Below are 24793 nucleotides of genomic sequence, written 5' to 3' on the forward strand. Positions count from 1 at the left end.
AAAAAGGATCTCTGCTATAGACCACAAAACACCACCAGCAATTTTGCGGCTTACCACCGACTTATACCAACCCGTAGATGGCAATTAGTAAACTGCTGTAGCAAGCAATTTATCAAAAGAAGGGGTTGAGGAAACGGTTTATCAATTGTATTTCGAACACACTTGAGTGTAACTGCTATGTACAAGGCAAGAAATACAACGTGGCGATCAAATTTTGGGACGAAAAGAAACTTTCGCTCACACACAACACAAAATATGCGAGAAGAATTTAAATTCATACAAAAACACGCAGTAGAAAAATTTGCGATCTTCTTAAAACCATCGAAACATATAGTTTGAAAAATACAGAAGAATATGACTGAAATAGAACTAAGTTGATACAAAAGTGCCATGCTTTAAACGCAATGTAGGCAAATTTATGCTTCAACAACTTTCCTAAGAAATAGAGTATCCACAAAATTCATAAAGAAGCGCAAATAATTCACGTTTCACGAACAAAAATTGGCGTATAAAAATACGAACAGTATATACGGACAGACAGAAAAATCATCCACATTCCAAACGTTTTAATGAAGTGAGTACGTTTAAAAATGTGCGAAGTTGCAAACAATAATTAGTTCTTCACGGTTGGATTCACGGAGGCGACGAATACAAATAAATATGAGGAAAACGTATTACAAAAAAATCTAGCTGACATTACAAAAATTCAAAGCGTGAAAATGTTTCGGTCATGGACAGGTGGCAGTTGAACTAATTTTGATTGAATGACAAACCAGCGTGCAACTGTGACGTGTAGACAAATAGATAGCAGCAATTTAACTTCGAAATCGTGTCCTCAAAAAAACTGTACAGATTGATGTACTTTAATGCGATGGTATAGAATGAAACGGTCATTGAACTACATCTACATCACTGCAGGTTCGGCTTTTACGAAGGGTTGGTGGGGAGGAGGTCGTACGTAAGGGTGATACTGATGAAAATGGCGACGGGAATCACGCGACGGACCACCAGTCGAGCCCGCAGCATACAATGCACTGAGGCTGTTGTATGGAAAGGGGGTTTGTGAAGCCATTGCATCCGACAGGTGAGTAGACACAATCGGCAAATTGTTGATACCACCATCGGGTAACTGTAACACATTGGGGTGACTTGAAAAAGTTGGTACTTCGCTTGCAGAGGAGTCTGCATACATGGCCGAAAACTCGTTATTACTTCCAGCAATCTTTTGTTTCAGATCGTAAGATTCACTTGCAGGAAGGGTGTACGAGGCAGAAGGACTATAGCCGGTCGAATCAGGGGATGAACGGATGTCACCAACAGTCCGTTGCACCTGACTTGTGGAGGCAGCATTACCGTGGGTGTTGCCGATGCCCGAGTCGGGCGAGGAACCTAGACACACCGATTGCATGCAATTGTCCGACCTAGCAACTGGCGAAATGCTGCTTCTGTCACGAGTGCTAACGGAGCTTACGTTTCCTATACCCGATGTCATGTGACTGGTGTCTAGCAGCGAGGTAGATGAAAGTAGCGAGTTTGTCACGGAACCATCAGCGACCGACGAACTGCTTTCTCGGGTAACGAGGTTCAATGACGAGTTCCCGCCGTTCACCGAGTTGTAAAGTCTCGAGGGTGAAAGCGATGGGACAGAAATTGCTTCGGTGTTATTCGAGGAGCTGGTACCTTTCTTCTGGGACTTTCCTTTTGATTGTCCTTTCGGTTTTCTTTTCCGTGTTTGAATACTGTCTTTTTTCATGGTTCGTGGACGTGCCACCTAAAATAGTTCAAGAAAAAATTATTTGTACACGATCGTGTAAGACTTTCACTTTGTTCATACCCCATGTAACTTCTGGTAGAGTCCACAGGCATTGCACACTGGGTTTCCTTCTGGACTTCTGCGCCAAAGGGTCGTAACTGTTGTACTGCAGTTTGAGCACACCTGTCGACGACATGCGGCCTGTTAGAAAACATGTTTGACTTAATTTACGGTGACAAACACATCAACAACCTGGTAATTGGTGTTCAAGTTCAAGTGCAATTTTACTGTAAAAGTGTAAAGTAAATCGTACCAATTTTCCCTTTGGTTTTGCATTTCCGCGAATATGTCCATTGGTGCGCCACAAACCGCAAGCATTGCACAAATATTGACCACTAGAGTCTCTTCCCCAAGTTGTTGCGGTAAATGTTCCACAATTCGTACATTCTCGTGTTTCTAAAAATTGTAACTGTTAAAAGTGGAGCAAAATTGAAGAATAGTTATAAGATCTGGTCACAATAAAACAAACAGTTGCGGGTAGTGTGGAGTTTGATACTTTAACATTATTTTGAAACATGGAATAATAAACTGTAAATTGTCGATTACTAACATTGCTGCAATACAATTTAAGTCTGAATAGCCCGATTTCGGCCGAATCTGGTCGAATGTGTTGGAACCACTTCAAAGCATTTTTACAGTTGTTAATACAACTTACACGCATGAAACAAAACGAATAAAATAGTTAATAGTTTAGACAGCGTTAGACAGTTACTGTTTTATTAATTTATGTACATTTTTTAGAAGGCCATCAAACATTATTATCTTCCGCCGCAACATTTTCTTCTCCAACTGGTTTGAAAAAAAAAACCACGCACAATTCTGAGAAATAACGACTAATTCTGCACTTTTGTTCCTCAAACAATATAAAAGAGAACGCAAATGTTCCGACCAAACTGGTTATAAAAGAAACATCGCCGATAAAAAGGTTCGAGTAGACTTTTTATAAAACAACTTATGAATTGACTTAGCGTAGGCGAAGATATTTTTTGCATTTTATGTTGATTAAGAAAGGGAATAATGCTTAAATTCCAAGAGCGTGAGAAAGCGGTTCTTACAAGAGTAACACAGGGAAGCAAGCAGTCCTTCTAAGTATTGCCATAAGCCGACTAAAGCATCTCTCCTTAATTTAGTGGTTGCTGTTCACCGCTTTGGTCTGACCGAGTATCCAACTGTTGACAGTTGCCGGCGCATAAACGCCAAACAACTGTTCCTTTGTCAGGACAAGTGCATAAATGCGTACGATCATTACAGTGAATATATAAATTATACACGAAGGATTTTTTCATTTCAAACACTTACATATGTTTTTGACGCCCCAGTAAAGTTTACAGTCTTTGAAAAAAAATACCCGAAATCGGAACAGTTTCGGGAATTAAAGTCCGTTAACCTGTGCTATTGGTTGCCAAAAGGATGTAACAAATAACGCACTTTGCTTGTTTAGTCTGTTTGATAAGTGTAGTAAATTTGGCGAGCGCACATGTTTAGTGGAACGGTCAACACGTGTAACCCTAATCCAAGCCACCACACCAAATCCGGTCTGATGCACGTTCTTGTACAGCGCCAGGTCACTTGGGCGGGTTAATAAGTGTTGAATAATTTGAAATCAAACTTGTCAATGCCTTTATCGTCGACTTAGTACCTCCACGAATTATTTCAAGAGTCGTATATAACAGCAGAATAATAGATGGCAGACTACTCCCAAAGCCTCAATTGCAACTGTGGGCGTCACGCATTCTGCACCTGGCTCACAGGCTGGAGCAGCTTTGCCCTTACATTTTAAGTATGGGATGTTTTATTTTGATCTTTAAAATAATGAGACTTTTGTTTCTCGCTTGGTCTGCAGTTGACTATCCGATCACGATAATAGTTACGGAAGTCAAAGTTTGCCTTGACTGAAATTTTGAGTTCTTTATAGAGTATACGTGCACATGTTATGACTCGCCGCGATTTGTCTCCGTGTAATTTTACTCCCAGCTTTGCAAACCTCACTCATCAACACAAGGAACAAACTCCCTCAGTCAAAAGCGGAACACAACTGTAAATTGGCATTAAAGCATTTTTTGTGTGGTTATTGGCATATTTGATTAATGATTTAGGTCCAGTCAAGTGGTCAACTTCCCAATTTTGCAAAAAATAATTAAAAAAAGTTAAGTAGGGTCATTTCCGATTAAAAAATTAAAGTTTGTCCATACAAAACGCATAAAAACACTGTGTTCTTACCGTATTGATAATTCGATATCCCGCCCATATAAGGAGTTGTCGAATGATTGATGGGCACTCCATAGTTCATTGCCGCAGCTACAGCTGCAACACTGGATGGATCATACGCAATACTGGATGCGGATGGGTTCCACATTTCAGAAGAGCCCAAGTATCCGTAAGATGAATTGCTCGACCCGGAAGAAGTCGGAATTGAATAGTCACACGGGTAAGACTGCCCGTTGTATGATGATGTTGGGACAAACTGATGGTAAGAATGTTGTTGGTTGGTGGGATATAACGACGATCCAGCAGACTGCGTTGCATAACTTCCTGACTTTAATGCACCGAAGTGTTGACTTTGCAAACTGTTGGTGTGAAACGGGGAACTGTCGTTGGACGCGTTGTATAAATTCGGTCTGCTTGAGTAATTTGACCTGAGGCCAAAATTAGTGGCAGTGGATGTTAATACAGGAAAGTTTGAAATGTGCTTTGTGCATGAGGACTGAGCAAAGTTGATGGGCGTATAAGCATCGGTCTGTTTTCCTGTGTATGGATCCAAACTAAACAATCCTTGGCTATTTTGTAAATCTTTGTGATCATCTTCAGAAGATTCGTATGAGCAAGTCCGTTGGGGGTCGCACGGCAAAGGACTTGCATCAGAATTTCCTTGGGCTGTAGTTGAATCACACATAGGTAAACTCGATCGCGGTTTCATGACCTTCTGCGCTGTTCCATTTGGATTTTTTTTCTGCTGTGGGAAAAGCAGTCTGCCTTCACTTCCTCCAGCAGCAACAATATCTTCGGACATGGGTGAAAACGCTGATGGTGGTGTCGCTGATTGCACTCGTGAACTGTCAATCTCCTCGCGTGTTTGGTAAGTTTTCACGTTCTCGCCGTTATTTATTTCCTTTTCTTGGGGATATTGATAGTAGTACTGGCCCACATCTTCATTGGATGAATACCTGGAATAGAAAAGATACGAAACAATCTGTTAAATAATCGGTTGTCAATTCCGAAACATAAAATGTTGTGCGCTGTTTCTTTTCACTTGTTGATTTACACAATGTTCGTTCTTTTCGAGAAAGCTGAGGTTTTCATGCATACTGGTGTAGGAGTTTTCCAAAAATAGTAACACTCATAATTTATCCTCATTATGTAAAACTCACGGTTGCCAAAAGAGTCACAAACGCGAAAGAACAATATGGTGCAATCGCAAACTAACACCAAACTTTAAAATAAACTTACGGCGTATTTCTATCCAACGTTGATGTTTTCTCGAGATTTCCAGTAACTTTTCGTGTAGAATGTTTGGCAGTGGAATCAGTAAAAGTCTGTTGTTCACTTGCAGCAGGAGAGCAATAAGCTGCCAAATCATCCGCGTACATAATTTTCCTTTTTACCAAATATTTGCAAAAGTCCTTCTAAATGTTCAACTAGCAGTTGAAACAAGTAAAAACTTTTCACCCCCAGTACTGCAAAAAACTTGGTCTAGATTAAAACGGTAATTCCATAACCTGACAGGTTGTAAAATAAAACCTTAGGCCTTATCCCGACGTATTGGGTCATGGAAGCCCGCTACTGAACAGACAGCAACTCGATGTTGATTCATGCGAAAAAATGGCGCCCACGTGGTTGCGCTCTTTTTACCAGTGTTTAAAATTACCCGATCGCATCTACGACTTTAACTTCTGGACAACTTACACTGTATTGTAAATATTATTCACTTATAATGTCATAAAACCAATAAACAACGATTTAATGAAGCCTTATGACAACTGTCCGGTGAAAAAATGCGATGTGCGTCAAAAACAAGGCGGTTTACTTTACTTTTAATCTTTGAAACCTGCCAAAAACTATTAACATTATTTAACACCACCTGTTATATACATTGTGTTTATGCTCAACAGAAAGTATTGCGGTACGCCGTTTTTTTGCAAATCATTTGAAGCACTTGTCTCCTGAAGGTTTTTCTAAAATGCATCGACCCTGGTTTCTACATTAGGTTCTAATTTCTGGCTCAAATTTAATTGTGGAGGTGGTCTACATTCCATGAACATAGCTCACGCGTTGTCACGGGCACGCTTGACCGAAAGCAATTAGCCAGAAGAGTCGACGACTACCCAAGGGCTTTGATTGACAGCTATGACGATGCACTGTATACCTATTTCCACCGGTAGGTACACATTCGGCGTTCGATGAGCGCATGAAATAATTTCCTGTCGCCAGTACTACGTGTTCTTGTGTCTCTACATCAAACCTTGTGCATTTTTATATTAAGACCCAAACCAACTAACGTATTTTGGCACGACAGTTGTCAGAGGGAAGTGTTTCAGTAGCGATAATGTCGGGATAAATCGCAAACACCCGAACCCATCCCGAAGCACGTAGAAAGTTGAGTGGCGCACACATAAGTTAAATAAAGTCGGTGCGGGTCGCGTCAATTATGCGAGGATTTTTGCTTCAATGTTTGTGCTCACAGAGCCTTGCATGAGCAGTAACTCCGTAAGTGACAGTTTCATGTTTATTAAAGGTCGCCACCTTTCCGGCTCGAAAGCGCGATACTGACGTTTGCAATGATTAATATTCACCCAGGACACGGGCGCCGAAGCTAACGTGGTTCGCCTGTTTTTCCGCATCGGCCAGGCTCCTGTTCTCCGCGGTTTAAAATATACATTGAATATGTGCACACATACTAGACAAACGATGAAATAGGACCCCTTATCTCGTTTCGCCAAACACGCTGCCCGTTCGAATCTTTAGTGTAACTGTGTCACACGATGTCAATAAATGATTTACTATCAGCTCCAAGCAACGCGCATCGTTCGCATTATATTCTCGAATTCAAACAGAAACAAGATCGACTTATTCCTGAGTAAACAAGCGCCAGAGACCGAGGTCAACCACACTTAAGCCTTGCACAACTCGACTTAACGTTAGCTTGTTTGCTTTAAATTAGCTTAGTTCCGTCTCACTGAGGTCAACTCAAGTTTCTGGTCAGTTTGGTCAGTACGGCGCTTAAATACTCGGATTAGGAAAGAGTTAATCGCAAGTGCAAATTTACCCAACCGACAAAAAAACAAATCAACTCATTTCAATGTGAAACAACTACTTTCGGCGGAGGTCTGCTTCAACTGCTACTGAGCGGTTTCTTGCAGTGGTTTCGTCAAGCGCGCGAAAAAATGGAGTTGGACCAGGGGCAGATTTTGCGCAACAAGGACCTCTGTTAATTACCCCCGAAGACAAGGTTGACTTAATAGAGAAACGAAACACCCGGTAACTACCCGAGCACGCGTGCTGCTTTTTTGATTAGTCGGATCGAGTAACTCAATGATAAGAAACAGGTTTCTCTATCAACTGTCATTTGACTGCAACAACCGCAACGCCATTAGGACTGTAAGATACGCGCACGGTATTTGAATGTACAAACAATAGAAGCTTAATTTTGGTACAAAAATTTAAATCTTGACAATCAAACTCAAATAGATTAAATACGGCAACAGGCCAAAAACATTTAAACCCATTTTAAAAGCTGATAGAAATCTAAGATGATCGCGCGCCAGTTTCACGCTCGATTAAAGCTCCTCAGTTAGAGGTGAACCAGAGGTAAAGAAATGTTCGACATCCCGTTTATACGTTCACCTAACGTTGTTCGCCACCCAAACGCGCATTTTGCGTGGTCAGAGCGACGGGCCAATCCATCAATTTCGACTATTCGAAAATCTCTGCCCACCTTCACGCTCATGCTTTATGCGCGAACAATAAATTGTTGTCTTGCAAACACAAGTTAATTGAACATTAAACGAAAATTGAAGTTGCACAACCAACCAACTGGATGTATGATAGTGGCGATTCCTATCTTTTTTAGAAAAATATTGTTAGAAAAGAAATTGGAAAGAAGACGCGTACAAAAACTTGTAAAGATTGTCCATTTTTTTGTACAAATGACTCTGATTTGTACTGTGGATACTTATACTTCAAAGGTAAGGAACAAAGCCGTATGTAGCCAAGTTGTTGTAGACAGGGATTGCCCGGGACGCGTATTGTTAGCTCAGTGAGCTTTTAGACGTCGCCACTACAATCATTCATCACGAGAAGCAAAAACATAAGCGACAGGCCCCCCATGTCTCCCACAGACTCGGGCGAATCCCCACTATAAGCAATTAAAATTTAACAGACTCACCTTTATCCAGAGGTTTGTTCAAAGAAACGGGAACAGGTAAAATACACCGCTATGACAAGTCTGTTGTGTTAAGAAAAAATAAAAAGCGCGGCGAGTCGACGTGTTTTGGTGATTCTGTTCGACTCGCACAGAATTAACGCAAAGCTTTCTGGGTTAGAAATATTCGAGCCAGAAAAAGCATCATTAATTATCACACAACCTCAGTGATTCCCGAAAAACTCACTCACAGCTTCTGCGAACAAAAACGTTTTCCAACAAACCACTTGAGAAAGGGTTTGGGATTGGGACAACGTGCCTGCGATAAAGACGTATGTGATTCAGTTGGTGTCGAGACGGGCCCTGTGACGCGTCGCTTGAGTGCAGCCTCTGAGGCGCCACATGGTTGACAGTGTTCAGGCAACAGGACATGTTTTCCATACAATTAGCGGGGATGGAACCCGGCACTTGGACCTGTCGCAAACATGCCGTGTTTGGATCCTGCGCAGAATTTTAGTGGCTTAAATCACGTCAACGTTTTTACTTACTGAAATGGAGTCACACAATGTACTTGACATAATAATTTCACTCGTTGTTTGGTCCAAGAACATTAGTTGTCAAGGCAGCGTGGGAACGCAATTATTTAAAAAGTATGGTAAACAGAAGAGAAAGCGCAATTGTGTGGTTGTTCATGAAGACAGACAACATGTCCATCAACATTAGCATGTTCGGGTTTGGTAGTTAGCTTGACATTTTCCAGATATCACTAGACCCACCGAAAGTGGCAAAAAGACTAGAAACAATCACAATAGGGGTAAACAATAACTAAGTCGTTTAACGCCGTCGAATTTTTTTGATAAACTTTTTAAATGTCACCATAACCCATGCCACCAATATATTAAGCTTAGTTCAAAATAAACCGATAATGAACAGGCAATTTAAGATTACGGAATCTCTCATAAGAATACACTGTTAGAAATCTATTATTTTTTGATTTTTTTTAAATCAAGGCTGGTTGTTTCGATACTTGTCTTTTTGCCGGAAGAAATCCACAATTTTCCAGAGCGGAGTAGCCTACATATGCTTAGGTGGGAAAAATAATAAAACAAATGGAATAGCAGTTACTGGTCTACGGAACATTCTTTTCGTTAACTACTTGTTAAACCAGAGTTGTTACCGGGCTTGATTCGGGCCTGACTTTGCACTCTAAATGTCAGTATTTTTTGAATAAATTGAACTAGCTAGGTTTTATAAATTTAACTAGCCAGTTGCCGGACCGTACCTAATGTCGAACAGCCCTAACACCCCTTGTTCAAGACCGATTGTCCATTGTGTTTGTTGTCAATGTAGAAGGCTATCAATCAACCTATCGGGCCTAAACGGGTTTCTCAAAAACGATTCGGGTTCGGGCTCCAATTTTAGGCCCGTTTACAACTCTGTATTAAACACAAATCCGGGAATTAATTAAAAATCTAGCCGGCGATTAAAATAAATCAAAATAATATATTTTGGTAGTGTCATTTCTTTTCGTAATTAAATGTAACTTATTTTAAATATTTATTTTTTACACTATATTTGCAACCATAGTACGTCAGGCATAGTAAAGGTGTCATACCGAATCAGCCGGTCTCCCAAGCATTCCCATGTGGCAATGCATTAGCTAGAAAAATCTAGCCTGCGGTGGGATTCGAACCCACGACAGGACTCTTTCCGGGACCCGCTCTCTATCAACTAAGCTACTCGGGCTCAGTGGAGAATCCGCCGAAAGTCGAATCACAAGCAGCGTTGCCTGCCTTGTATGCTGCACATGTCAGCTTCATAGTAGGGGATTGAATATAATCATCTTAGCAGATACGGTCGAACTGGCGATCCCAATTTTAGAGCAATATAATTAAAGAACAACCAAAATTTGCGACAAAACCCCCTTTACGCAGTTGTCTTATTTTAAGCAATTGTACGAAATGGGTGGAAGACTTTCTACAGCACGAGTATACAATGTATGTCGAGCATTTCCCCTTGTTAAACACAAACGGTCCGGACTTCGTGCAATTTAGACAATTAGTATTTGTTCTATTGCAGTGGGTGATCGCAATATCTGTTGAAGTTAATACAGGTTGATATGTTATTTATATGCTGCAATACTGTACAAACGGTCGGAGTTTTAATCAATTCAGACCATGTTTAACTTCATAATATTTTTAACGTTGTCAATGGTTTGGCAGTTGGACACACCAATTCTTGCAAACGCATCAAACACCCACATGTCAATCTTTAAATTTCATCTTTTTCGACATGGTCATGGAAGTAACGTAAAGGGCAAGTACGGAACAGAAAGATAAAAATACCACATACGATTCAGCAGAAATCTCGTCTTGGCAGCTGCGAGAAACATTTGCATAAGTTGAACATTACATACTAAGAGCTACATGCTTATTATAGGCTTGACAGCAGCTGGGCATTATTTACTAGTGATGGGACGGTACTCGGTATCGAACGATTTCAGTGGTATCGATACTCGTACTCGGTATCGAAATATTTTGACTCGGTTTTCGATACCAGCGTGCGAGTACCGAAGGCCGATTTACACCATAAGAATACGGGCAACTTTATGCCAATATTTGCTTCGGACAGCACAAAAGTGGAAAAAAGTTCCGCCACTTTACGTATATCTTTTTCGCTATAACGTGGTGATTACATTTTTCGGCATGTGTGAGTGCACGTCTGTACCCCGACCATGACCATGGCAGATAAATTAGCCAGTGATATACAACTAAGTACAACGCTATACTTAAGTACTCGGTATCGAAGGTATATACATGTGGTACTCGCACTCGGTACTCGCTTCAAAACCTGGTATCGTCCCATCACTATTATTTACAGGTCGAATATTTTTGTAAATATACAAAAGATATTCCAAAAAATACGCAATATAGTGGAGGAATAGGTAGCAACCACACGAAACAGGATACATTGAAGGTATACAATACAATACAAAAAACGATGCAAACAGTAATCGACGCAAAAGGTACCCCACATAATAAATTATGATATATCACCGCGTAACCATTTACAAATTCAAACAAAACACAGTTGCTCGACAGGCTGTGCAAAAAATATATGTGTATAACTTGGGACACGTCAGTCATCAAAAGCGTCATCCCTTAAATACAATCCGGGCCATTGCCGCACATACAGTCGAGGCATTTGTCCCTCACATACATGGTCCATCCATTGCATGAGTGCGTTACCGTAGTCATTGCACGTGTAAGGTGCAGCCAACACTTCCACTTCTGGCTTCGTTGAGTCGTTACCTTCGGAGGTTTCATCATCAAAGTTGTGTGGAACTTTTTTGGGCGAGTCCTTTCTTTGTATGACGGGCAGAGATCTGCCCTTTCGTGGCACGAATATACAATACCAGTGCTTGGATCCATTTATAGCCAGCACAGTACCATGCATACAGTTTAAAGCCAAAGTGCTCTCCAAATCACTTTGTTGGGCAATTTTAGTGTTGCTGTGGAGACAGGATAAATCCTCACTGGAACGCTGATGGTCAACTGTAATTTGTATAACAGCATGTTGTAACGAATTAAAAACAATCTCTGTATACATTACTATTGGTGCTATTGTAAAAGGCAATTTATCAGAAACTAGAAGGGTGGCTTAGCACATATTGCCCTTGCATATACACTATGATCAATTTTAAAACATAAATATATTTCCTATGCTTATTTTGTATTGGGTCCCATATTAGCCATCGTCTTTTATAACCTTGGTTGTTTCTGCAGGCAAAAACTCATGGGTCCCCATACATGCAAAGTTGAAAATAATGCAATTCAATAGATAACAATTAAAAAAAAAACTGACCCATTTTAGGGGGCTAGTAGGTTAACTAATGGGGTCCGACACACAAACTAAAAAAATAGGAAACCTCAATGACTCAATCAATAGTACTGCAAAATTTCAGCCTAAACCGCCAATGTTAAAAATTTCGACCACTAGAGGTGTTTTGAGCAACAACCGTTAATGTTTCTTATTTTAAAGGGCTGTTAACAACCCCCGAACTGCAATGGCACAAAAACGTCCACCAAGCAACCCACAAAGTCACAAATGAGTAACATACAACTGGTTGCTCTTGTAACACTATTGTGCCACAGAAATCTTTTGTTTGTGGTGCCCAGTAACATACAAATACGTTTTACACTTTGGGGGCTTATGGGGTAAATGTTAGGGCTACAGGGTTGAACACAACAATTGACACCTATAAATGGCATACTCTACAAACTATTCCAATTTTAGCCAATTCTGACATTGTTTACAAATTCACCCCTTTTAGGGGGCTAGCGGGGTAAATACTACGGTTATTCGGACAAAAAAGGGGGATGCACATCTACATAACTACATCTACCATCTGTATAAGTTTCAGCCACATCCATCAAGCATTTGATGGCAAAACAAGTCGGACAAGCTTTGGGGGGAAATACCCTTTTTAGGGGGCTAGCCGGGTAAATACTGGGGTTATCAACACAAACAAAGTGGTAAGCACATCTACATAACTACATCTACCATCTGTGTAAATTTCAGCCAAATCCATCAAACATTTGATGGAAAAACGAGTCGGACAAACTTCGGGGAAAAAATACCCATTTTAGGGGGCTAGCGGGGTAAATACTGGGGTTATCAACAAAAACAAAGTGGGATGCACATCTACATAACTACATCTACCATCTGTGCAAATTTCACCCAAATCCATTAAACATTTGATGGAAAAACGAGTCGGACAAACTTTGGGTGAAAAAAAACATTTTAGGGGGCTAGCGGGGTAAATAGTGGGGTTATCAACACAAACAAAGTGGGATGCACATCTACATAACTATACCTACCATCTGTGTAAGTTTCATCTAAATTCATTAAACATTTGATGGCAAAACGAGTCGGACAAACTTTGGGGTAAAAGGGGGCTAGCGGGGTAAATACTGGGGTTATCAACAAAAACAAAGTGGGATGCACATCTACATAACTATATCTACCATCTGTGAAAATTTCATCGAAATCCATCAAGAATTTGATGGAAAAACGAGTCGGACAAACTTTGGGGAGAAAAAAAAAGAAGAAAAACAAAGAAAAAAAACAAAAACAATTTGAGTAAAATCAATATAATTATAAGTGATATGATAAACTTTAGAGATGGACTTAATATAGAAAGGTGGAGCCTTTAAGAATTGTTATCCACACCAATGTACTCAAATGGATCACAAAAAACGTGAGAACACCTTAGTGCCTAAGAATCAGCACTGTGCTGAAAGTACAGAACAACAATAAACATGATATCTGCACTGTTTAAAACTTTAGATCACTTAATTGTGTATTTCTAACTTAAAGAGCCTGTGAATTAAAAAACGAATGTTTAGATTTAGAGAAATAGAAGGAGATTTAGAAGCTGACTTTTAAAATTTGAACCACTTTTTCTTGACGTGGGAAACCCCGGGTTAGATAGGAAAAAATGCCCATGACACAATTATACACCGTTGTTTACACCAATTAATTTTGATAAACATAACCAGACCTTTTAATCCTGGTGGCTGGGCAGAAGACGTTCTTCTCAGTTCAACATACCAACTCATAAAGTTTTTTACATTTAAAAATGACAAGTGAAACTTGGTATTTCTGTGTGAAAAGATGTTGTTGTGAAAGTAGTACAAAGGGATTTAAATACAGGTTCCTGACCTTGCATGTACTCCCATGACATTTATAAACTCAGAAGTCTGATCATCATCACCGGAACTTCTTTTTAAAAACACAAACGTCATATGACCACGTTCTTGACGAAGCACTAAGGAAACATATGATGTTGGATCTAACTCAACCACTGATGATCTGAAAAAGAACAGAAAATAAACATACATAACTAATCAGGAGCCATAAATCAGATGATTGGTTAAGCCACTAAAACATCTGTTGGGAAAAAATGTTGAAAGAAAAATACTTGACTATGTTTAAAGAAAACATTTTAAAACAGCCATGAGATCAATAAAACACAGTGCAAAATCAATTACTAAATGTTACAGGTTCACACAGAGTATTTATATCTGGGTCTACCATAATCATAATTACATCATACACCAATGCAAATTAATCATCAAAGATATTAAACATAAGCTTAAACGAAAAAACAGGAGACGATTAGTTATTAAGTTGGTGGCATAATCGCCTGGTAATAATTTGTTCTAAATTATTTTTTTAAGAAAATTTTGTAGCAAATAGGCACTGTTAATAAAAACAGAAATATCAGTATTGCTGAAACTTTTGTGTATCTTTTGTTGAAACAGAACAGGTACACGAACACATAAAATGGGTGTTTTGATGGATAATTACGACAGTGAAGAACAACATCCTGCTTAAAATGGCACACATGTCACACAACTTCCACAAAGTTGTGAAGTTTACCATGACTATTGTTGTGATAGATTTAATTAGGCTTTTCATTCACATGGTAAGCTTGTGACTGTTTAAACCAAACAGAAACAGAACAAGTTCTAACAACAAACGCAACACAAACCCTGAAAAAACTTGCTGGTTTTCCTCTTCATACTCGTCCTCATAAGCTACATCAACTTCAACATCATTGTCAGACAAATCATCTTCTGTCTGGTTAGATGAGGTTTGATGTGGTGCTTTGCTGAAAGAAAAAAAACAACTTTAGATTTGCATGAAAAAAAGTTTGAATGAACTGATTTATAAAAAAAAACCTGAAAAGAACTGATTCCCTGTTAGCACCATTGGGGAAAAGGGGGAAGATCTGTATGTACCATGTCTCATTTTATGATTACACAGATGCCTTTCATTAGCATTAAACAACATGGTTTCTGCAAGTAGCAAGAAATGGGTCTCAAAACGGACAAACTTTGGGGAAAAAAAAGAAAAAAAAAATTAGAGTAAAATCAATGTGTCCCCTTCAGGGAAGGGGACCCATAATTAGCAAATTTTTTGTTGCGGGTTTGTATTTAGCGGTGGGATTCAAATTTTTTGTCAGTCGGTACTATCACAAAAGTGATATTTTTCAGCCGGTTCTGTTACAAAAAGTCGATTGACAGTAACCAGTAATGCTAACCGGTTCGCTAATCTGATACAATTTTGTGAGACGGTTTTACAGAACCAGTGCGAACCGCCTGACTCCCACCACTGGTCATACTTCTTACCAAAAGGGCCTATGAACATAAAAATAAATATTCAAGGTAAAGGGTTACAAATGCTTGCAATACACCCAACAACAATGCTTTCTGGGTAATGTATGTTAGTGCCTAAAGGCATTTTTAAAATTCAACATTCTAGGGGACTTTGGTTCTACTGCTGGGGTCAAACTTTACAATGATCAACTTTTGATAACTAACTACGATATGTGTACATTTAAAAAAGTTCAAAGCATTCTTTTTTGACTGAACAGATGAAAGAGAGTGAAGAAGGGGGCCCATGTACATGTGACATTTGCTGGAAAACACAAACCACATAACACAAACTACAGTGTATAACAGAAGACCGGCAAGGCCAACTACATACAAGGTTACATCAACTTTAAACTCTGACATAACTCCATTAACTAACTTAACTGTTGCGGCAAATGTAGCTTAAATTTACCATTGCCTGATGGTTTTACAGTTTATATATGAAGCCAGGGGCTTATCCAGAAATTTTTAAAGGGGGGGTCCAACAATTTTTTGGGGGGGAAATCCCTAATGACGTCATTATGACGTCACACGTCGTTCAAAACGACGCGTTATGCGGCAAAGCACTTTTTCCAAAATTGGCGGTTTCTCTACCCATCTAATTGACAGGAAGAACAGGTAATTTTAGCGAAAGCTTTGTAGTTTTCTGATTTCGCCGCTGCTATCTAGCTTACTCAGCCAAACTGCTGCTGCAAAATAAGCGTGACTGTCAGGTGATCAAAATCGTTGCTTAAAAAAACAGGGTCCAATTTCTAAAGAACTAAATCTCTTGCTGAAGCGGTAATCCTACTGTTAAGTTGCGCAAAGTCACAAATGCACCAAAGGTGGTAACTGCAGAAGGCATAAATTGTGCCTGGCAAGTAACAAATTACCCTAATAACATAACTCGATTTACATCGATCTAATGTGTTGACAAACTATTACGTGTTTGGCGGATCAAAGCAACACAACATTACACGTTTTTAACCCCTTTACATTGTTCAAATGCAAAAACAGTTTGATATGTTGCACTTAGTGCAGTTACCAAAAAATAAACTTACGGTTTAAACAACACAGAGTAGATGGACAAAAACATTGTAATGGTCATCACCAAGAAAATCATAAACTCTTGGTCAGAAAGGGAGAACATGATAGCAATAAATTTCATCACATTTGACTTGCAAAATTGTAAACTGCGGATCAAAAGATTCTGAAAAACATATAAAGACAGATTAAAAACAAATCACTGCCTATTTCACATGAAAAAAGTAATTTTAGTTTAACTTTAAAGTTTTTTTGCTTATTGCTTACTATTTCTGGGTACAATTTGGGGTTAACCACATCTAGGAACAATTAACAAAATTTCACAACTACAGTGAGAAACTTTGTTAAAAACTTCCTTACCGGTGCCAGTTCATCATGTAAACTAGTTAAATTAACTTCATGTTTAAATAGTTGTTGTTGGCTAATTTTGAGAGCAACAGAAAGTAATTTCTGGAAACCATATTCTCCGCCTGTTTCAGACTCAAGAAATTTTGCATCATGATTCGATACGGACCCATGTGTGGTAGATCGTTTCCACAATAGGAAAAACTGTTGATACAAAATGATGTTCATTTGAGTACAGTATAGCCACTAGTTACTTTGAGTTGTATCCATTAGGTTTGTGATTCTTACAATTAACTAGAAAGGTGACTTTCCCATATATTTCCTTTTTATATATTCTATATCATATTTAACAATTCACTGTACACAACACTTGGTCCACTAACATGAATATTTTTCCAAGCAAAAACGAATGAGTTCCCCACACTGGTTGGTTAAGTATAACAAAGGTGCAAATATTTTTGTAGCCTGAAGGGTAAATTAACAGAAAGCATCAGGCAAAACACAAACCTTTTTTTCATTATTCATTATGTTATTCAATCAGTAATAAAACTAGAAGGGTGGCTTAGCACATTTTGCTATTGCACTTGTATATTTGTTTCTTCAGGTAAAAACTTATGCCTCCCCTCACTTTCTTTCAAGGAACACAACAATCAACACCTATTAATGGCAAATTCTATAAGTTGTTAAGTTCCATCTAATTTGAACATAGTAAAACATTTTGGGGGCTGCATGGTGAAACACAGATTCAACACCTACAAATGGCAAATTCTACAAGCTATGCACTCCCTGGGGTTTTAAGTGGCAGTGTCTGGCTGTCCAATGTACACATGTCATGGGCTGTGAAGATAACTAATGGGCTGGTAACGTTTAAATAAAGAAAATTGGAAATTGGAAATAACAAACAAGGAACACCCTACAAACAACTGTTTAAAATTTCAGCACATTAGGGCTTGTATTTTGGAACGAACTTGTAAACGCCAAAACGAATATTTCGAGGTTAGGGGGTGAATCCAACTAAAAGTTACAAAAGTAGGAAAGCTTCAGGGGCTGTGGCTAAACCCTTTGAGAGAACAAACTTTGGATATATACCTAACCAAAATATGTGGTAATTTCAATAAGTTTGAAGCACTCTGTCTTTTCTTTCAATGCAACACCTATACTAAATTTCTACCTGAGGAATTTTTAGATCTTCTTGGTTTGGATCAAGCGATTTGACAAACTTTGATTGAACAGAAACATCAACAAACATAAATTTCAGCCAATCATAAAGTCTTTCTTCCTCACTTATTGCACTTGCCACCAGTCGTCGGAGATTCATTACAACTTTTGGTTCAAGTTTTGTTGCCAGGATTGCACAAATTCTATTCCAAATATATGATTCACTTTAAACCATAGACAACAAATATGTGGAGAATGTTACACAATTTTTTTTTTTTAAATTCAGCACATAAAACACCAAATTTTGTTTACACATTGGTACAATATTTCTGGTTGAATAAATAATAAAGTAAGCTTACACAATAATATGATATTGTGGTGATGGAAACAACATACTTACTTATGTACAGAAAAAAACTCATCATTTTCTAGAACTATTTTTAGAGTGCTGTACTCATTTCAAAGATTGTTGGAAATGTTTAATGACTTACTGTATGTGAGGTTTGCCTTTATTTGGCGGACAAAAGTCATCAAATAGCACTTGAGATGTCAATCTTGGTACAGTCATGAAGTGATTGGCAGCTAGTAAGTTGTCCACTGCACCATGTGGCATGTCTGATGACTAAAACAAAGTAGATGTCACAGAAATGTAAGTTATTAACCACAGTTGAACTACAAACCACAACACACAAAATTTACATAATTTACCTGCAATGTTACAACAGGTTTAAGTGAATCTTCCTTAAAAAGTAACAAACATGGTCCCTTTCCGTAGACATGAAACTTTTCTGCTGCCTGTTTTGCCTCAGGACTTAAAAGGGAAACAAAGCCAAAATCTAAATAAAAAAACATTATATCATAGAAATACTAGAAGGGTGGCTTAGCACATATTGCCCTTGCATATACACTATAACACATATTTTCTACACTAATTTTATATTAGGTCCCATATCATCCATTGTCTTTTATAACCTTGGCTGTTTCTGCAAGCAAAAACTCATGGGTCCCCCACACATGCAAAGTTGTAAATAATACATTTCAAGAGATAACCATGAGAAAGTCGGGTGTTGTAAGGTAAAACACAGTGATCGGTACTGTGCCTGAATAAATATGCTATATGGAGAACAAACTATTCAAATTCAGTCCATTTATACATTTTTGAAGGTTTTTCTATTTTATGGTCTATCTGAGAAAAAAAGTGTTAAACAGTGAGAAAATAGGCTAAAACACAACAATCAGCTCCTATAACACAAATCAGCGCGAATTGCACGTGACTGTTGGGGGCTAGTGGAGTAAATGATAGAGCTACAGGGTTGAACCCAACAATTAACACCTATAAATATTGCACTGTACAAGCTCTCCAAATTTCATTTAATTCAGACATAGTTTGAAAAATTGACCCATTTTGGGGGGCTAGTGGGGTAAATGCTGGGGCAACAGGGTAAAACACAACATTATACACCTATAAATGCACACTCTACAAGCTGTCCAAATTTCATTTAATTCTGACATTGTTAAAAAATTGACCCATTTTGGGGGGCTAGTGGGGTAAATGTTGGGGCGACAAAGTTGAACATAACAAACAACAACTATAAGTAGCACACTCTATAAGCTGTCCAAATTTCATCCAATTCGGACAATGTTTAACAAATTCACCCTTTTAGGGGGCTAGAGGGGTAAATATTGGGGCTACAGGGTTAAACACAACAATTGAAACCTAAAAATGACAAATTATACAAGCTGTCAAAATTTCATCTAATTCCGACAGCGTTTAAAACACTCACCCATTTTAGGGGTTAGTGGGGTAACTGATGGGGTTTAAAACCCAAAAGTATAAAATATGAAACCACAATGACCCAATCAACAGTCATGTAAAATTTTATCCAATTCTGACAATGTTTAACATTTTGACCACTAGAGGTGTTATTAGCAACATTCGTCAATGCTTCTGACGTCATAAGGCTGTTAAGTGTCAACTGCAAAACATCCTCGAACAAACCCACAAACACTGGTAACAAATGTCTGGTTGCCTTTATAACACCTCAGAAAACTAACATTTGTGGTGCGCACCAACAACATTTTACAGTTTGATGGCTAGCAGAAAACTAACGTTTGTGGTGCGCACCAACAACATTTTACATTTTGGGGGCTAGCGGGGTAAATACTGGGGTTGTCATGACAAACGAAGCAGATGGCACATCTGCACAACCATATCTACCATCTGTGAAAGTTTCATCTAAATTCACCAAAGATTTCATGGCAAAATGGGGTGGACAAACTTCAGGGAAGAAAAAAAGAAAAAAGAAAAAAAAAGAAAGAAATCGAGTAAAATCAAAATGTGTCCCCTTCAGGAAAGGGGACCCATAATTATGAAATATGTCAGATATTTTTACACACCAATAAACTGGTGATGTTTGACAGCCATTAACGAATATAGAAGTGTTGGGCGGTTGTTAGAAGAAAATAGCAATGATCGTGGCTTGTCACTAACAACCACACTGTGCAAAAATGAATCCATTGTTCCAGAAGTAACCTGTAATAAAATAAAAATGTTGTTACTTTAATTGTTGTTACTGTTGTTAATTGTTGTTACTTACCATAGTAACAAAATCACTTGGCAACTGTAAATTTACAAAAGCCTTTAAATTTTCATAAGATACGATGCCTTTGAAATAAGAATATTGTTCCCTGAAAATGACAACAATTGCTGGAACCCTTGAAACACCAAGCAGCGAAGCAAGTCTTGATGAAAACGTTGTGTCAATGGTGCCAGTTTGCAAACCTAGTTGAAATGTTTAATCAGGTGTATGTTTTATACCAATTCAGCAGTAAACAAAAGTTAATGTACCAAGTTTTTCCAAATCTGCTGCAGCCTTTTTCCATGAGGTTTTCAATGTTATGATGCATTGGGTACAGAAAGTTGAATAAACATAGAGCACTTGTGGTGTAACATGGCTATTTGGTAAAATCTTCTGATATAATTCTCTCTTAGAAATGGATTTTCCAGAAGATTCTGCATAATCTATTGAGAACAAGGATTAGAGCAGGGGTTCCCAACCTGTGGTACGCGTACCACTAGTGGAAGGCTTTTCAGGTGGTACGCGAGTAGCTTCCGCTTTGTTCACATAAACCTGGATTTACAACCTTATATTTTGTTGATCTGGTTTTGTTTACAAAAAACATTCCCGATGCCTATTGTCATTGTTACGTCACTATTTCTGTTGTTTCGTTATATTACGATCTTCAAAATACAGGTCGTTCTTGAACCAAAGTTGTATAAAACGGGTTTAATGTGCACAACCCTAAAAGAAGTTTAAAATGAAAAGTATGAATAAAAAAAATGCATTACAGGAATACTGGAAAGTAAAGAAGAGGGAGTTATAAGTTATTGAGTTGCAAGTTAATGGTTTTTTAGTGAATCAAGAAGAGTCAGTCACTTTGTATATGTATCAACAATAAATTCTGCAACCAGTGTTGTATATTTTTAATTTGCCGATTAGGGCAAACATGGCACACCAGATATCAGACACACCAACACCAAAAAACGAGATCGTAAAAAGGTTGGGAAACCCTGGATTAGAGTTATTGATTTGTTAACCAACAGCTTACATTGATTTACAACAAAGCAAAATGACTGTACCAACTGGGTATTTCTGTAAACAGTTTATTTCTTTATCGTTTTATTATCATTACTGATCGTCCAACAGATACAAACTTAACAAATAATCAAAAAATGTGGAAATGTAAAGTGGGGAACAAACATTTTTACACTAAATTATGTGCTTACCAAAGTTAAAAAACTCATTGGAAAATGTAAAAAACTCATCATTGAATGACGGCTGTTGTTGTGAATTCCAATGCTGGTTTGCATCAGTGGAAAAGCCTTGATTGTCATATTGTTTACGCTTGTCATCATTTGACAAAATCTGTAATAACAAATAATCAACCAGGAAACAAATACAAGCAACTTAAAAAACTTTCAATTGCCACCAGTAGATTAGAAAGAGGTTAATTGAGAAGATTTAGTTAATTTTTCAGATTTATTTTTCTTAAAATGTATTTTTAAAATTGTAGATATTTTAGAAGTGGTTTTGGAGCAGGAAACTTTGTTCTTAGCTTGATGAAAATCCTAAAATCTTGATTGGTATTTTTTTCCTTATTCCGTCTTCGGTTTTAACAACGATAAATGCAGTTTTGTTGTCCCATTGCAAATCATAAAAGAACTTTAACCAAAATATGAACAAGACAAACCAAGCAATATAAACACAGTAAATTACCTGGAAACATTTTGACATTACAATGAAAGGTAAAAAAGTTAGGGTATGCTGAAGTTTCGGACTAAATGCACTTATAACTAGTGATGGGACGATACCAGGTTTTGAAGCGAGTACCGATACCGAGTACGAGTACCACATGTATATACCTTCGATACCGAGTACCGAGTACGATTACCGAGTACTTAAGTACATTGTTGTACTTGTTATAAATCACTGGCTAATTTATCTACCATAGTCGGGGTACAGGTGCACACACGCACATGCGGAAAAATGTAATCTCCACACGATAGCGAAAAAAATATACGTAACCGGGCGGAACTTTTTCCCGATTTTGTGTTGTCCAAAGCAAATTTGGCATAAAGTTGCCTGTGTTTTTATGTTGTAAACCGACCTTCGGTACTCGCATGTTGGTATCGAAAACTGGGACAAAATATTTCGATACCGAGTACGAGTATCGATACCACTGAAATCGTTCGATACCATCGATACCGAGTACCGAATACCGGGTACCCGTCCCATCACTACTTATAACCAAAACCAATATTTTCATAACAATTTCTTTTTCTTGCGTGTGGTCAGAAACATTCGTGCAGATGTTTTACCATCCGAGGACCTTTGTTCTGTGTTATATTAATAATAATGGCAAATTGAATAAAAAAGAGTTCAGTTTGCTAACTTGTATGGATTTCCTGTTGGTAATTTTTATCCCAAAACGTTGTGCAAAAACAATGTTTAGAAAAAAAGAATAAAGACATAGATAACATGTTCTTGAACCAAAGTTGTATAAAACGGGTTTAATGTGCACAACCCTAAAAGTTTAAAATGAAAAGTATGAATAAAAAAAATGCATTACAGGAATACTGGAAAGTAAAGAAGAGGGAGTTATAAGTTATTGAGTTGCAAGTTAATGGTTTTTTAGTGAATCAAGAAGAGTCAGTCACTTTGTATATGTATCAACAATAAATTCTGCAACCAATGTTGTATATTTTTAATTTGCCGATTAGGGCAAACATGGCACACCAGATATCAGGCAAACCAACACCAAAAAAATCATTTCGAAAATGTTACAAACCATAGAACATGATAGATAGTACCAGTTTAAAAGTGTTTAATTGCTCCATCAAAAGTTTGCAAACTGCTGCAAGTTTGGTGGACATTATTTTGAAAACATGTTCCTTTAGCTTTGTAATTTTGGCTTATTTATGAAATTCTGTGTTTAAATAAACAATATTTACTTGATTGTTTAGCTGAAAAACCAAAAAAAACCTACAGTGCGTGGCTTACAAACAAGTGCGATAATCAACAGAAAATTACATGTCAAGTCAGTATTATTTCCAAGTCCCCGCATTTCTGTTCCCAATTAATGTGTCATCCATAAATACCAGTTTATAAACATTCTTACCTCATAAGCTTGCTGAATCTGGATAAATCTGTCTTGTGCTTCTGGAGATGGATTTTTGTCTGGATGCCATTCTTTGACAAGATTTTTGTATGCTTTACGTATTTGTAGACTGTCAGCCGATTTTGGCACATTTAAAATGTTATAAGGATCAAATGCTTTTCCAACATTATGATTTCCATTACAATACTGGATAATCGACAACAATGCAAACACAACAACTAATCGAACTATCATTCTGCTAAAAAAATAGGCAAGATTATTACCATTTTTTCACCTCAGCAACACATGTGCACTTCACAATGTGGTACAAATGCCCACATACATTTGCAACATAATTTTTAGTGTATCATGGAACTCTGGAGTCTGGACTGTCTTTAGTTGTTTAAAAACAGACGAAAAAGTTCAATGACAAAATCTTTAATTGAGTGTCGGATAGCAAAAAATAGGGGCTACTCTAAAATACTCACAAAACTGCTAAACTGTGGCTAGTAATGTAATATGCAATACTGCAAATGCCAGCCAGACCCAATGTAAATGCAATCTACAATAAATCAGCAATTTACCTTATTATTTGGTTTTGGTGTGGATTGCATATTTCCAAATAGATTGAATTGTAGATTCAGTAAATAAAAAAGCTTGCATTAAGCCACATAAATACAAATCAAAGCTATACACATATTTGTGGCATTTCACCTACTGAGAGAAGTAAGACTTACTCTTCTCTAAAATAAAAATGTTTTGAGAAGTATGGTACGTATGGTCTGGTTACTAGTTATGTATAGGCTCTAGCTAGTAATTATAATTTAACCCTTTTTAAATGTAAAAAGGGTGCTGCGCTGCTGTTATTCAAAACACGTTGAAAAACACTGTCCCATAACGGATCTCTAAAAGCACACCTGAAAATTTATAAGCGCAAACATGCCTACGCCCTACGCACAAAACAAGACACTTAAACAGGGAGGACAAACAAGAAAATTTTTGTATTCAAAGTATCTGACATGCCTGATGGCCTGGAACATTTAACAAAACGAAGTGGCTCTGTCTCTACCGATTTCCACTTGCAGCGCTACTGGTGTTTTCAGTTTCATGTTTCACATTGTTTGTTTGTTTTTTTAACTTCTACAAATCTTGCAAAATTTCCGCTTTGACTTGGAAGTAATTCTAATTTAGCGTCAGTTTGTGCAACTAAATAAGTTT

At 37.9% G+C, this 24793-nt stretch overlaps 2 protein-coding genes across 3 annotated transcripts; both read right to left on the minus strand.

The window, feature by feature from the left end:
- Positions 1-132: 132 nt before the first annotated feature.
- LOC145233406 (uncharacterized) lies at positions 133-5524 on the minus strand. Of its 2 annotated transcripts, none has more exons than XM_080098126.1 (5): positions 5261-5524; positions 4034-4977; positions 2067-2209; positions 1835-1954; positions 133-1771 (listed from the first exon to the last, which is right to left on the minus strand). In XM_080098126.1, exons 1-5 carry the CDS (start codon positions 5398-5400, stop codon positions 905-907), a joined length of 2214 nt encoding a protein of 737 aa, XP_079954252.1. In that variant the 5' UTR covers positions 5401-5524; the 3' UTR covers positions 133-904. The 2 variants fall into 2 exon arrangements, with proteins under 2 accessions (XP_079954252.1, XP_079954253.1); XM_080098127.1 differs by having other exon boundaries at positions 1835-1936; positions 5261-5520.
- A 4911-nt stretch (positions 5525-10435) lies between these two features.
- Positions 10436-24321, minus strand: LOC145234776 (dnaJ homolog subfamily C member 16-like). The gene is made up of 15 exons (XM_080099508.1): positions 24160-24321; positions 23597-23834; positions 21705-21843; positions 20766-20939; positions 20515-20699; positions 20315-20450; positions 18626-18753; positions 18409-18539; positions 17931-18120; positions 16775-16963; positions 16432-16580; positions 14728-14847; positions 13896-14045; positions 13735-13835; positions 10436-11725 (listed from the first exon to the last, which is right to left on the minus strand). The coding sequence occupies exons 2-15, from the start codon at positions 23828-23830 to the stop codon at positions 11310-11312; spliced, it is 2442 nt and encodes an 813-aa protein (XP_079955634.1). The 5' UTR covers positions 23831-23834; positions 24160-24321; the 3' UTR covers positions 10436-11309.
- Positions 24322-24793: the final 472 nt, after the last annotated feature.

The sequence above is a fragment of the Phallusia mammillata genome, chromosome 6 (genome assembly GCF_965637545.1).
Source record: "Phallusia mammillata chromosome 6, kaPhaMamm4.hap1.1, whole genome shotgun sequence".
Lineage (NCBI taxonomy): Eukaryota > Metazoa > Chordata > Ascidiacea > Phlebobranchia > Ascidiidae > Phallusia > Phallusia mammillata.